The 14,875-nt window shown below is 50.0% G+C and overlaps 1 protein-coding gene across 8 annotated transcripts in view; it reads left to right on the top strand.

The window, feature by feature from the left end:
* Nucleotides 1-14,875, top strand: part of PTPRG (protein tyrosine phosphatase receptor type G) — a 721,980-nt gene that overhangs the window by 625,337 nt on the left and 81,768 nt on the right. For 7 of the 8 annotated variants that reach the window (XM_086697741.1, XM_086697739.1, XM_086697740.1 and 4 more), the window contains one exon: nucleotides 11,304-11,436. In XM_086697741.1, coding sequence (XP_086553867.1) covers nucleotides 11,304-11,436 — 133 coding nt within the window. The remainder of the gene's footprint in view (nucleotides 1-11,303; nucleotides 11,437-14,875) is intronic. The other variant, XM_086697736.1, reaches the window with a different exon arrangement.

The following is a 14,875-nucleotide window of genomic DNA, read 5'->3' as shown; positions in this document are numbered from 1 at the left end:
AAAAACAGACCCAACGGACCTGGGTTGATATGCGAGGCAGCATTTGCCAACCCCTGGTTTAAGAAGAAATATGTGAGGGGCACCTGGGTGGCTCAGTCGGTTGAGTGTCTGACTTTGGCTCAGGTCATGATCTCACGGTTTGTGGGTTCAAGCCCTGCATCGGGCTCTGTGCTGACAGCTCAGAACCTGGAGCCTGTTTCAGATTCTGTGTCTCCCCCTCTCTCTGCCCCTCCCCCCTCAAAAAGAAATAAACATGAAAAAAATTTTAAAAAGATATTTGTTTACAAACTAGAAGAGTTTTTAGGAACTGAACAGAACTGAGGTTCCTGAGTTTGAGCCCACATCGGGCTCTGTGCTGTCAGTGCAGAGCCTATGGGGAATTCTCTGTCCCCGTCTCTCTCAAAAATAAATAAAACATTAAAAAAAATTTTTAAAAAGAAGAAATATACGTGTGCTTGTTGGTTAATGAAGGCTTTGAGTGACTTGAGGGTAAAACCCACGACCCCACATCAGCCTGTGATCCCCAAGACCTTCCTTCGCTTCCAGCCATCCCAGCCTTTCCCTGTCTGCCTCCTCCAGTGTGGCATTTACTCTTTATCTTTTTTTTTTTACTGTTTATTTATTTATTTTGAAAGAGAGAGAGAGAGCTTGCAGGGGGAGGGAGGGATAGAGAGAGAGAGCATCCTAAGCAGGCCGTGCGCTGTCCGTGCAGAGCTGGATGAGGGGCTCGAACTCACCAACCCTGAGATCACGACCTGAGCAGAAATCAAGAGTAGGATGCTTAACTGACTGAGCCACTTAGGCATCCCCAAGGCATTTGCTCTTTAGATAAAGTCACCATCATCTTCATGTTAGTTCTGACTTATTTCAAAGACTTTGCATGTACATTTGTTTAAATTGGTCTCATATTTTCTTCATAGTAAAGTACAAGCAAGTACTTTAGTCTCTTGGACATAAGCATTAATGTTTAAAGTTACAGACTATGTTGTATTTTGACCAACATCTCCAAAAGGCTTTTTAAAAATTCCTCTGATGTTCAGTAACCTCTTTTTAAGTCCTGTGACTGCTACAGCTTTGGTACTGACTCACAAGGAAGGAGAAGAGGGGAGTCCTTCTGTGGAAGAAGTGGCAAAGTCAGACAACTGTGGAAGTCAGACAGGTGTTATCAGCGACAGGAGAGGACCAGGTGGTGGACGTTAGGGAGCAGTAAGGACCACAGCAAATCGAGAGCACGTGTCCTTTCTAAAGAAGCCCGCCTCACTCAGTTCCCACTGGTGGTAGCCCCTGAGGCTGCCTCATGAGCCAAAACTCCCAGTCTTTGTGCAGAATCTCCCAGGTTTTAAGTGAGTTCCAATTTTTAAAACATCTTCACGTTTTTCTTCCTTTCTTGTTTTTGTTTTCACTGAGGCCAAATGAAACCCATGCCTGGGCCGGGTACTTGGCCTCTACTTGCAGAGTTGATTGCTATAGTTACCGCTGCCCTGGAGGCCCATCCAAAGGATTAGAAGCCTCAGTGCAGCCACTCTGTTTGCTGACCTCTGTGGGTGTGAAAGCCCTTGATGGGTTGCGTGCTGCATGGAAATCCAACATGGCGCCTCTCTCGGGAGCCACAGCCAGGTTGCAGTGGAGGCACCCCCAGTAACCATTTGATGTGATGAAATGTGTGCAGTACGGCATGCCCTAGCAGGAGCATTTCAGGGTGGGCATGGTTGATGAAGTGATTGTTTAGTGCTAGGGTTTTCCATTTTCCTTTCCTTGAATCAGGGAAAGTCCTTTTTCAGACTGTTCCTGCTCAGAACCCCAGTGTGTCAACACTCAATCACTGAAAGCTCACCGCTGCCTCCTCTGCTTCAGCCCTGAGCCAGGCGCTAAAAGGGTGGTCCGGTTCAGGGGTCAGCATTCCACAGTCTCCAGGCCAGAGCTGGCCCGTGGCCTCCTTTTGTCCAGACCATGAGCTCAGAAAGGTCAGGGTCCATTCGTTGGGCTGGTTCTCTGCTTTGAGCCAGAGTGAAGGGTGCCAAGCTCCAGCCACCCCTCCTCTCCTTTGGGCAAACCCCAAGGAACCCCCTTTGGAACTCTCAAGCTCTAAGGAACCCCCCCGTGAAAACCTTTGATTAGAGAAACAGTAACATCACCAGTTCACATTTGTTCTGTGCTGGTGTTGCCTGTTGCTAAAAGCCAAGCTGTGTGTTTGTGGTCCTGTAGCACCTGGGCGGCCGTGCTGTCCTTACCACCTTTGGCCAGTGAGGAAACCGAGGCTCAGAAGCCTAAGGAACGTGCCCAGGCAACACAGCACGTGATGAGATGGAGCTCGGACACAGGCCCTGACTCCCAGATCCAAGGGAACCCACCTCAAGCTGTGCTCCCTTCCTTCTGGCTTTGGACTTATCCTGAGTGGGCAACACAAGATGATTTCAGATGAAATTTTGATTACTAAGTGAATATTTGAACGTGTGCTTTAGAAAAAATACTAGTTTTCTGTTGATGGCAGAGGTTCTCAACCATCAAGGATTTGATCCCCCCTTCTTCCCGAAAGCATTTGGCCATATCTGGAAACATTTCTGGTTGTCACACCTAGGGAGGGGGCTGCTCCTGACATCTAGTTGGGCAGAAGACAGGGATGCTGTTGAACATCCTACACTAACACAGACTCTCCCCTCACCACAGAGAACTACCTGGTCCCAAATGTTCAGCAGTGCTGGGGTTGAGAAACTGATTTATCCTCTTAATACAAAGTTTCCTTTTCAAAGTATACTTGAGGAAAGAAATAATTAAGGACAAAAATAAGTACTAGGAAGGGCTCGTGAAGATAGGGCAGAAATCATGTGTGTGATACCCAGCCGTAGTATACGGAGGTCGAGGGAGCAGACAACTACATTAAAAAAAAAAATTATGGCGGCACTTGTATGGACTCTTGTATGGACTCTCCAAAGCAATCTGCAGCCAGGGCTAGCTTTCTTGGTCAGGCTTCTTTCTTCGGAGGTGTTTTCTAGATCATCTTAATCACACCTGTTCTTGGCTATCACCTTCCTAGGAGTGTCCCAGGAAATTAGCTTGGAGTGGCTTCAAGGGGTTTACTCAGTGCTGCTGTGGTTTCGTCGCCTCCCACAAAGTGTCTGGGCCCTTGGATGTTGGCGTTCCCCACTGAGGGATCTTTGAACTAGGACAGATTATGTATCTCTTGGTGTGGGAAACCAGAATGGGTGGGTTTCCAGAGACTGGAGTCGGGAATTCAGGTTGTAGGGGGTGGTGTCTTTGACAAGGTAGGGTGTACAGCCTCTGTCCCAGCTGATGGCAGAGGCACATGATGTTGGCAACAAAGCATCTATGGTGATGGTTTGGTAGATCAGGACCAGCCTGTGTATAGGGCTTAGAATTAAACTGGGATTTATCAAACACCCTCAATTTTCCAACACCTAATTGAAATAGACATGACAGACTATTGTTTGATTGTTTGTGATGAAGGGAGCTCTCTGTGAGGGGGTAAGGAGTGCTTATTCACAAGAACTCCGGGTGGTAATATAAATGGAAATACATGATGCGCTAATCTAGCTCAAGCATGGTAATAGGAACACAGAGCCAGGGCCCCTTGCAGGAGAATATGTGTGTTTGTAACTGACAGTCATGTCTTTGCAGCCATGGTGTAGATGATGTCAGGGCTCAAGAAGAATAAAGACAAATTTTGTAACCCCGTAAAAAACCAGCCACCTTTTCACTTCACATCTGCTTGGCTACCATCAAAAAAAAAACAAAACAGAAAATAACAAAATGTTGGCGAAGACATAGAGAATTTGGAATGCTTGTGCACTGTTGGTGGGAATGTAAAATGGGACAGCCGCTGTAGAAAACAATATGGTGGTTCCTAAAAGAATTACAAATAGAACTTACCATATGATCCAGCGAACCCACTGCCGGGTATATACCCAAAAGAATTGAAAGCAGGGTCTCAGAGAGATATGTATACATTCCTGCTCATTGCAGCGTTTTCGCAGTAGCCAAGGGATGCCCATTTGGGTTGTTACCCAAACAAACGAATGGATGAATAAAATGTGGTATCTACATACAATGGAATGTTATTCAACCTCAACAAGGAAGGGCATTCTGATTCTTGTCACAATGTACGTGAGCCTTGAGGACATTATGCTAAGTGAAATAAGCCAGGCACAAAAAGACAAATATATGATCTCACTTGCGCGAAGTGCCTACAGTCAGTCCAAGTCATAGAGACGGAGAAGGAAAGACAGACACCAAAGGCTGGGGAAAGGGGGGGATGGTGGGAAGTTGTTGTTTAGTGGGTATTGAGTTTCCATTTTGCTGATGAAAAACAGATTCCGGAGGTTGGTTGCACAACAGTGCGAATGTACTTGACATTGCTGAACTGTACTCTTAGAAATGGTTAAGATGGTAAATTTTATGTTTTGTTTTTTTTATCATAGATTTTTTTCTTAAGCGTCTGAATTCACAAATGTGGGTGGTTTTTAATGAGTGGTGTTACCCAGAGCAAACGTAGTCAAGTCGCCCATAGTTGAACCAGGCTGAATTATGAGTGTGCCGTTTGTCCTTCTCTTGACCTTTCCTAAATGGTGAAAGAGTCCCACTTTCCCGTACTCCTGATGGCGGTCCTTGGATCCAAGCTCATTGTCATCTTGACAGCGTAGGGGTTTTGTCCTGCTGCAGAGGGTGAGCGCTAACCGTGGGGTAGGAAGCGCTTCACATGGGTCCGTCAGATGTATCACTGCCTGTAGCATTTATAGTACATTGTACTCCGTTTTTATTTGCTTCTACTGGGATGGGAGCCAAGCCAGTAAAAGGCAAACAGCATTAATTCAGTGATGACATATGCCACTGAAAACTGTTTTTCTTTTCTTTTTTTTTTTTTTTTAATTTTTTTAAAAAAGCAGAATGGAGGCACTTTACTCAGATTCTCCTGGATACTGAAATAAAACCTGAGGGGAGAGAGGGATACGGGGAGGTCATTAATCCTTGCCTCGCTCCTGTGAATGCTCAGAGAGGGTTAGTTTGCATCTTGCTCTAAGTTTTATCTGGAAGGCATTTCAGAAGCAGGCTCCTTCTCCTGGCCTCCGTCTTCTTACCTTCCTGGCAGCCCTTTATCTGCACGTCGCAGCCATGGCGCTGCAGGGACGGGTGGGTGTAAGTTGTGACCCCCGTCCCATTTCTTCCTGGTACACACGGGCCAGCAAGATGCAGCTATGGAAAGAGGATGGGAAAGGTCCAAGTTCATGGGGGGGGGGGGGGGGGGGGACGGGCACCATTGTACAGTTGGAGCCAAAGCCTGGTCAGTTTCGAATGGGTTGAAAAATAAAATCTCTTCGAAAATAAATCTTGAATTGGGAAAGGGGCCTTGTACAGAAACAGCTTCTTCCCTCAAGCCAGGTTCGTGATTGCCGAATCCTGGTCAGGAGTTTCTTACACCATAATTCTTGCGTTTGATGATGAGGCCCTTTAAAATTACCCGAGTCCGTGTTGTTCTGCTCTTCCTCGGGTCAGAGTGCCCCCCTGCAGCCTGAAATTAGGCTGGCTAGAGTGAGCTGGCAGCAGGGGCAGGGGTGAGGGTGGCGGGTCTGGTGTGTGACATGAGGGAGCAGTGAGGACTGTGGCAAACTCGTGACACATGCCCTGTCTGGAAAAAGAGTGTTCTGCTCACTTCCAGCTGACGTTTGCCGTGTGGGGATTCAGGCCTGTGCTGCCAACCTTAAACACTTCTGGTAGGAGCTTCCATTGTTGATTTTTTTTTTTTTTTCCATGCGAACCGAATCGCTTATTCAATGTTGGCAGCAAACTCAGTCCAATAATAATCAGTGGGGGAGGGGTGCCAAGCCAGGCCCACGGATGGGCTGCGGGTTCACACAACCCGTGGCGGGCAGGGATCGAAGTCCGGTTCTGCTGGGAACACCGGCCCTTCTGGATAAATCAGAGATAGAGGTGAGCAGAAAGAAGCTCCATGAGCCCAAAAAGGGGCTGGACTCCTTCTGGCGTCAGGATTTGAGCATCGGGGAGGGGGCATGCTCTCCAGGATTGGGGCAGCCAAGTTCGGCTCGGCCCTTTCAATAGGCAGCTGGGCCACGAGTTGCAGCGCTGAAGGAAGGTGAGCCACTCCCAGCCACCGGGAGGGTCTGATTTTACCCCATCGACAGCACTGGTGCTGGGTTTCATAGAAAGGAAGAGAAGAATGACTGTTCCCTGGAGGATGTCTCCTCTGTGACCGGTCAGGCCCGCTTCAGGAGCATGGGACCTGGGCAGGCACACGGAGCCCTGTGCTCAGAAGGCCCTGTACTTGCCCTCACCCTCCCCCGCCCCCATCTTGAAACTCCTTAATAACTTTCAATCAGGACCCCCCCCCCCCATTTCATCTTGCATCTGGCTCTATCAGTTAGCTAGCCATAATTTGCATCATCTGCTTCACATTGGTTTATCTCATTTAATCCTTAGAAGTCCTCTGAGAAGTGAATGAGCATTATCATGTCTCCCTTTGATAGGGGAGGGACCCGAGGCTCAGAGACGGGCAGTCACTTATCCAAAGTCACACAGCTAGAAAGGCCTGAGCCAGAATTTGTAATCAGGTCTGCCTGACTCTGAAATGGAGGATGTTTGTTGGTTGTGCCGAAATTTCACAGTATGTTCCAGTCTCTGGGGGCTGTAGCGTGGGGAAGATTGTCAGGGGACTGAAGAAGTCACGGGAGCAAGAGAGTGTATATCCAGCCCAGGCAGCATGTTATATGTACCTGGTAGTTTCTGGTAGTTCAACACCAGTTCTGGTGTTGTTAGACTTTGTCCTCCGAGGGCCACGGATTGAGTCAGGCAGCGGGACAGGTGTTTCTCCCAAAGGACAGCAAGAAGTGTGGTGCGGTCGTATCTCAGGGCAAACTTTGAGGTTGTGCCTTCTCACAGGCAGCCTCCTGTGTGATTGGCACTTAGGCTTTCAGATATGACGTGGGGATCCCATGCTGCAGACACCCAGGGAGCCCTCAGCATCCGAGTGGTGCTGCTGGGGTGTTGGCGAGGGAGAGGATAGGGACGGTGATGACGATAATCCCACCAATAACATCAACGAGGTGCTGATGGCTGCCAGGCAACCTTCTAAGTGTTCTATATGCACTAGTTCACATAATCCTCACGCTCCGCAGCATAGTAGGCAATATTCTCTCCATTCACAGATGAGGAAACTGATGCACAGAGAGGTTAAGTCACGTGCCCAGAGTTGCACAGCTGGTAGGAGACAGAGCTTCACTGCTGTTCTTCCACGTACAGATGGCAGTCAGCCCTCCCTTCGGGGACCTTCTAGTAATGAGAAGAGCAGTTATAACGGAGCGTGGCGTGTGCAGTAAGAGAAGTGCATGATGAAGGTGTTGGTGAGAACGAGGGTAGGTGCACAGCATTGCTCAATGCCAGGCACACTCCTAGGCGTTCTGTGTGTATCTTCCCAATGAATGTTGCACCCCGCCCCGTGAAGCAGGGTTATTTTAGCCCTTTTTATAGATGAAGAACGCCAGGCCCGAAATGATTCAGGTTATTGGTTAGAAGTCACATAGTGGCGCCTGGGTGGCTCAGTCAGTTGAGCATCCGACTCTTGATGTAGGCTCAGGTGGTGATCCCAGGGTGTGGGATCGAGCCCTGTGCTTGGAATTCTGTCTCTCTCTCTCTGTCTCTCTCTGTCTCTCTCAATCCCTCTGCTCCTCCTCCACTCACGTGCGCATTCTTTCTCTCTCTGAAATTAAAAAAAAAAAAAAAGGTCACATAGAAAGTAGCAGAGCCAGGATTTGAACCTGTGATCTCAAACTCTGTTCTGCCTTCCAGAGATAGCACAGACTGAGGGCCTGGGGAGGCCTCATGGAGAAGGTAGTCCCTGAGCCCAGATTTAGGGAGCAGTGGGAGCTTCTGGGGGCAGAGGGGGAATGGCATTCCTGGCAGTGGGAAGGCAAGGCAGGGACAAAGGTGGAAAGGGGGGACTGTGGCCCAGCATGGTCCCTGGTTGGATGGGTGCTCCTGGAGCACAGTGGTGGGGAGCGGCAGGAGGTCATGGGTGGGCAGGAAGACCATGGTGTCCCTGAGAGCAGTGAGGAATTCCTGAGGACAGGGCACACGGTTTCACATGGTTGTGTGCACATGGGATGAAACTCCGGGCTCCTGGTACCACGAGGACAAAGCAATCCCGTAAATAGGACAATCAGGTCAACTTTATCATGCCTCTCATGGCAGTCCAACAGCACTTGTATTTTTGCCTGGCCTTTAGGGGAGAGACCTGGACAAATCCAGCTGCCGTCAGGACAGCATTGTCTTAGAGGTCTCTCACCGGGCAAGGTGTTGCGGATGAGGGTCACTTCCCCACCCCCTCGAACAAAATTCTCACGCGAGCACTATGAGATGTCAGAGGAATGACTCAGTCGTGAAAGCGGAGATTGAGCCTTGCCCGGCCCCAGGCCGGCTGTGACTTCAAGACCCCTACTCTGCAGACCTCCATTCTCTCCTGTGGCAAGACTTTTCTGAGATTTGAGGCTCCCCAACAGCGTGATGCAAACTTGCCCTCTCACTTTGTGGGGGATGAGGGAGGGACAGACACAACCACCAACACATGAGATTTCTGGGGCAACGGGATATGCCATTGACCCTCACAGCTAGACCGGGACTTAGAAGGCTGAGAAATTCTGGGGTGGCCATTGTTCACTGGTTTTAGGTTGGCAGAGATGCCCCAGAGCTGGTGTTTCCAATGACTGTTGGAACTGGAATGGGTGTCACAGTGACAGACGGGCATGAGGGGCTGTTTCGGCCCAGCATCCTTTTCAGTGTCTCAGGATGAACAGGACCTGGCATCAGCATTTGGCCTCCTCCCCTGCCTGCCTACCTTGTAGTAGCCCAGGCAAAGGGTACTTTTTTGTCAAGAGGCACAGAGAGAAATAAGATATTGGGGGTTCACCCGGTTTGCACAGGCCTCCCAGGGAGGATACTGAATTCACTTGGACACGTGGCCTGTAATGCAACCCTCCCGCCACGTTTTCCATGAACAGGACCTTCCGGTTTTTAAGATACTCCCGGCCATCAGCCAGATAATTGCCTGGCTGGGCTGCCCCCTGCTGTAGCCCAGCAAAATCCTTCTCATTTGTGACTGTGGTTCTTTCAGCCTCACCAGAGCTTTGCTATTAAAGCTTTATGTCAAGGGAGGGGTGACACATAGGATCTTTGTAAGCCTCAGCTCACAACCCTGCTTCCAATCCTCTTGGGACTAGAACCTGTTCCTAATTCAGCGTATAGGGTCTGGCTGATGTGGCCTCTGCCTCTCTATCGTGGTCCCCCCCGTTCTCATGCTCTCGGTCCAGAACACACTTCTCCCCCTGGGCTCAGCCTGGCTAACTCCCCTTCACCCTTCAGGTGTCCGTGTCAAGGAGCCCCCTCCAGAATCCCAAAGACAGGACAGCTCCTCCCCTGTTCAGACCCCCTGGGCTCTCCTTAGCATCACATCCATTTCATCCTAATTACATGTTCTTATGTCTGCTTCTCCCCCTTTACGTGATGCCTGCCCCACGGCGCTGGACTGTTTTCATCTGACACCCTGCTGTGTCTCCATCCCCTAGGACCACGTCTGGCACACACTAGGGACTTGGCAAATAGCTATCTAATGAGAAATTGTGGAGCAAGGGGTCAAGAGAAATGGGCTAGCACAGTGAGGAAGATACTTTACAAACCGTGAAGTGCCGTGTTACGGTTTTTCATCACAGTGCGCCTCACCTGCCTGCCTCTGTCTTCTTACCTGTGAGCTGGCATCAGGCTGGCCCTGCGTGTTGACAGGCCCGTGCGGGAAACAAAAGAGGGGATCAAAGTAAACTAGAGGAAGCCAGTGAAAAGCTCCCTAACATGCGTCTTCATTACTCAGGAGACTTGCCTCTTTATAAATCTGGTCCCAGGGCCAATTCCTTCTTTCCTGGGCAGCCCACCTTCTATGACTTGGAAACCCAGCCTGATGAGCCCTGCATTTAAGCCACCCTGCAGAGGGACACTCTGGGCTGGCTGAACGCTGGCCTACTTTTTGCAGAGCAGAAGGATCCTTGCTGAGAACCAGTCAGCCTGCAGCCAGCTGTAGATTTTTCCAGGGGCTTCTCCCTGCGATCACAGTTAACCTTTGCTTTCTCGCCACCTGCCTCCCATGATTGGCTGCGGGCACCCCTGCTCTTCCCAGCCCCACGCGGCATCTGAGCTCCATTTGCGCCACCTGGAGATTTCCAGGCATCTCCCCCGCGGTCTAAAGGAGGGTAGGTTTCTTCCGGAGCCTCCTGGGGACTTGTGAAGATCCTCCGGGGCCTGCAAGAGCCAGCGGAAAGAGCTGCTTGGGTAAGAGGTATCTGTGGACCAGAGAAAAGCCTACATCATTTCAGACTTTCCTTTGAACCCCTAGATGGGCTGCTCTTCAGAGGCAGATGTGTGCTGGGACCAGAGCGAGGCATGGCTTCCTATCCCCACTTGTCCTTGAACTTTTAGAAGGATGGGGATAAGAGGAGAACCTGGAGAAACGGGATCTCGGGGGATCCGGGTGGCAGGAACTGCTGGGTAGGTGGCCCCTGGGTGTTCCTGCTGGATTGTTCTATAATTCAGTCTTGTGAGTCGTGGGCCCGGACTCCAGGGTGAGAGCTGTTGCTCTGCCTGGAGTTCCATGCCCAGTCGTCCCCCTTGCCTGGGAGACTGGGAGTCCCATGCTTGGTTGGTTGTCCCACTATGACTCTGTCTTTCAGGGAGAGATGGTTTGGCAAAACAGAATGGGGTACAGGTACTAGAGCTAGCGGTGATGGGTGCTGAGCAGGTGAAGAATATAACCATTGTTGCTGTAGCTGCTTATCTTAGTAAAACCCCTCAGGCCCTCCCTCCGGCCCTGGCAGTTTGGACCCTGAGAGGCTCTCGGCCACCTCCCCCAGCCCTGGTCCCTTTCTAGAGGCAAGTGCGATGCTGCCTTCAGACTGGAGCACCTTTCTTTGGTGTATCCAAATGCTGCTGTGGGTCACCATGCTCTCGAGTGAGGCTGGATGTGTGTCTTTTACACAACTCTGTGTCAGAACACCTTGACCTCTACCCACGAGTCCGTCCCACAGGCAGTGCCGGAAAAAGCGCCTTTTGGGTTGGGACTTGGTAGGAAGTGGTGCCAGCTACAGGTGACCACTCTTATCCTAGGGTAGCCGAAGCAGGCAACTCCGTCCTCTGGAAACCACCCCAAACTGGAACAGAGCTCCGTATCTTGTTCTGGCTCCCTGTTCCCCGTCTCCACCAGCCCCTCCTCTAACTGCCATGGTTTCTCTTTGCAGCAGAAAAGAACACCTCTGGAATGATAAGCCGTCCTTCTCCAGGGAGGATGGAGTGGATCATCCCTCTGATTGTGGTATCAGCCTTGACCTTCGTGTGCCTCATCCTTCTCATTGCTGTGCTAGTTTATTGGAGGTGAGTAAGCCAGGCTGCACCCACAGAGGGGAAGTGTGGGCTGGGTTCTGCCGCAAGCACGCTGCCCGGGGAGGGGAGCCCGTGGCTTCTCATTCAGTAAGGTGAGGCAGCTGGAGTGCTGCTGGGGTCACCATCGGGGGGATCCGCTCTATCTGGAAGCAGCTGCTGGGCTGGAGCCTCTTCTGAGATCAAGGCACTTAGGATGAGCTTGAGATTTAGTGCCACAGGAGCTTTCGATTGGGAATCCGGCAGATCCGGGTTCGGATCCTAGCGTTGGTATTTGCTAGATTGAAATCCCATTTCCACCTGAAGTTTTAGTTTATGGGAAATGAGTTAATGAGGTTCGTTTCCAGCTTCTCAGGGGCCATGTTTCACTTTGCTGTATCTACCTAATGACCTTCCTTGACCTGAAAATTTTTGTCACAGCCTTTTGCTGAAAATCCGGTGGTAGGGAAACCTTTAGCGTATTCCGTGGCGTTTAATACATGGAATATAAAAACGGCTGATTTTAAGTCCTCCCTGTATTATCGTTGTCCTTGAACTAGTTCTCACTACTTCCCCTGGGAAGCCTTCTTGCAGCTTCTGCTTAACAGTTCTGCATTTTTCAGCTACCTTCTCCAAGCCAGCTTAACTGAGCAAGGTAGGTTGGCCTGGCTACCTTAACCTTTCAGACTAGTGTAGGAGGCTTCTGGCCTTGAACAAGCTTCCTCCATGATGAGCAGGCGTCCTGTTTCCATCCCTTGCTTCCTTCTTGCCTTTCCTGCAATTAATTTTGAGCTCCTGTTATATGCCAGACATTCTTCTCTCCCGGAGGTTACTTTTCAGTGGGGGAGACAGACCATAAACAAAGCACATAAGTAAAATCTAGGATACTTAAGACGGTGTCCAGTGCATAAAGGAGAAAACTAAATCTGGAAAGAGGGGAGGCATTCTGGGATTGATGGGGAGTGTTCAGAGTAGTTAAAGCAGCCCTAAGTGGCAAGGGATATTTCAGCTAAGATCTAAAAGGGACTAAGATCCAAAGACACTCAAATGGGCTCCATGTAGGGCAAGTTGCAAGTGGCGGAAACAGCATGTGCAAAGGCCCTGAGGCAGGAATGTGCCTGGTATTTTTCAGGAATATCTAAGAGGTCAGTGTGGCCAGAGCACGTGAGCATGGGGGAGAGTGGTCGGAGAGGGCATCAGGAAGAAATGGGGTAGAGGGGAGTCCTGTCAAGTACAACCTTGTGGGTTATTCTGAATACATTGCCTTTCACCCTGAGATAAGTAGGATTTGCTGCAGAAGGGTGTTCTGATCTAACTTCTGGATTACTTAGCTGCTATGTTGCAAGAAGCTTGGAGAGGATCAGGGGCAGAAGCAAAGAGACCATCTGAGGGACTGATTGAACTAGTCCAGAAGGAGGTGATGACGGTAGCAATGCAGATAGTAGGAATCCATTGGATTTAGATACATTTTGAAGGTGGGATGGACAGAGTCTGCTGGCAGATAGGCCGTGTGTTCTAATTCAGTAGAACCAGGAGATAAGGATTCATCTGCAGCTTCCTTGAGTGTCTGATGGCACCTATAACACTCTTAGTTCTGCAGACCTGCTGGATCCCAAATTTCATGGTGTCAGGGATAAGCCCTGGAACGCTAGCCCCACCTCCACGTTGCTCCTTCTCCAGGACAAGTGGTTTGCAAACACACACTGGTCTGGAGCCCATTGGTATATTGGAAGCTGCCGAACACAGGTCTGCGTATGCAGAAGTAAAAAGAGATGTGCGCACTGCTGTCTTGGCCGTGCTCGGGACTGTGTGGTTTGAGTTGCACACCCTCCCCATGGAGGCGCGGAGACGGTGCACGGCTGCCCCACACCGGTGACCGTTGTATACCAGCTGCAGTGTGAAACGGTTCCCGTGCTGAGCACTTGTAGCAAAAACCTCAGGGCTGCTTGCGATTGGCCCGTCTTGGTCCTATGCACCCCTCCCCCCTGCTGAGAATAGATCACTGTGACCAAGAAAGGCCATGGGAAATGTGGCCAAGCCTGCAAGGGAACCGGGCCAGCCAAAACACACAGGTCCACACTACAAGCTACGTGGAGGAAAGGACTGTATAATCGGGTAAAGACAGCTTTACAGCCCTTCCATTCAAGATGCATTTTCCCATCAGAAAAGGATAATACTCCTTAGAAAAACTCAGTCTGAATAGAAAATGTATTGAATAATAACGATTTGTGTATAAAAATTAGGTCTTCCTTCTCTATGTGTATGTATTGAAAGCTAGATTAACCAGAAGTGGGGCACCTGGGTGGCTCAGGCAGTTAAGCATCTGACTTCGGCTCAGGTCATGATCTTGCAGTTCATGAGTTGGAGCCCCGCCTTGGGCTTTGCTGATAGCACAGATCCTCTCTCTCTGCCCCTCCCCTACTCATGCTCTCCCCCTCTCCCCCCTCTCCCTCCCTCTCTCCCCATCAAAAATAACATTTAAAAAATAAATAAATTAAAAAAAAAAATAACCAGAAGCTTAAACTTGAGCAGACTGCGCACGTGATCTTTTGCTAGACTCTGAGTGCCCGTATACAAAAGTGAATGCAACGGAGAAAAATTCTTAGAGATGAAGGAAAGTAACATTGAATTAGCATTAGAACGGATGAGTCGGCTAAGCAGGAGAACAGCCTAGAGGAGACCAGGACCTGTTTTCTGTCCCAACTTTTTTGTGTTTTATTCATGTGAAAGAAGGAAGCATTGGGGAGCTCACACAGAAAATGGGTCAATGCGGAAGAGACAGGCATTTCCTGCCGGCAATGCGGTTTTGACAGTGTTGCTTTTCTGCCTTTTGAGGCACAGTGAGAGCGGGTGATTGGCAAGCTGACTTGACGTAAGTGGAGCATTGAGGCAGATCAACACCTTCTGGATCGGTTCCTCAGTGGCAGGCCTGGCACCCAGGGGTTCCAGCCGGCTCAGTGTGGTGGCAGTTTCTGCACCGAAGGACTGACTGTTTGCAGCTCTTGTTCTGGTCCCTGAGTGTGGTCACTCGGAGTCGTGGACCCTGCAGTTGAATGCATCCAGGATGAAAGCTGAGGTCTCTGATTTCTTTTTCTCCACGAGTGCTGGCTAAGGTTTTCCGAGTCCCCTTTTAGTGCCAGGAACCATGCCGAGCACTTGGGGGGCACCGTCTTAGGTGATTCTCCGAAGAAATCTTAGGGCAGGTACTATTATCCCACTTAAAAAACCAGGGACTGGGAATTCAGGGAGGTCAAGCGACTGGCCCAGAGTCCTGGAGGAAGTGGGGTGAACCCTGGTTTTGAATACAGGGCATTTTCGTTCTAGAATCCATAACCTTCCTCGGGGCATCCGGGTGGCTCAGTCCAACGTCGGCTCAGGTCATGATCTTGCGGCTCATGGGTTCCAGCCCCGCGTCAGGCTCTTTGCTGACAGCTCGGAGCCTGGAACCTGCTTC

The sequence above is a fragment of the Puma concolor genome, chromosome A2, assembly GCF_028749965.1.
Source record: "Puma concolor isolate L17-30 chromosome A2, mPumCon1.1.hap2, whole genome shotgun sequence".
NCBI classification, from domain to species: domain Eukaryota; kingdom Metazoa; phylum Chordata; class Mammalia; order Carnivora; family Felidae; genus Puma; species Puma concolor.
This window is presented reverse-complemented; position numbering and strand designations above follow the sequence as displayed.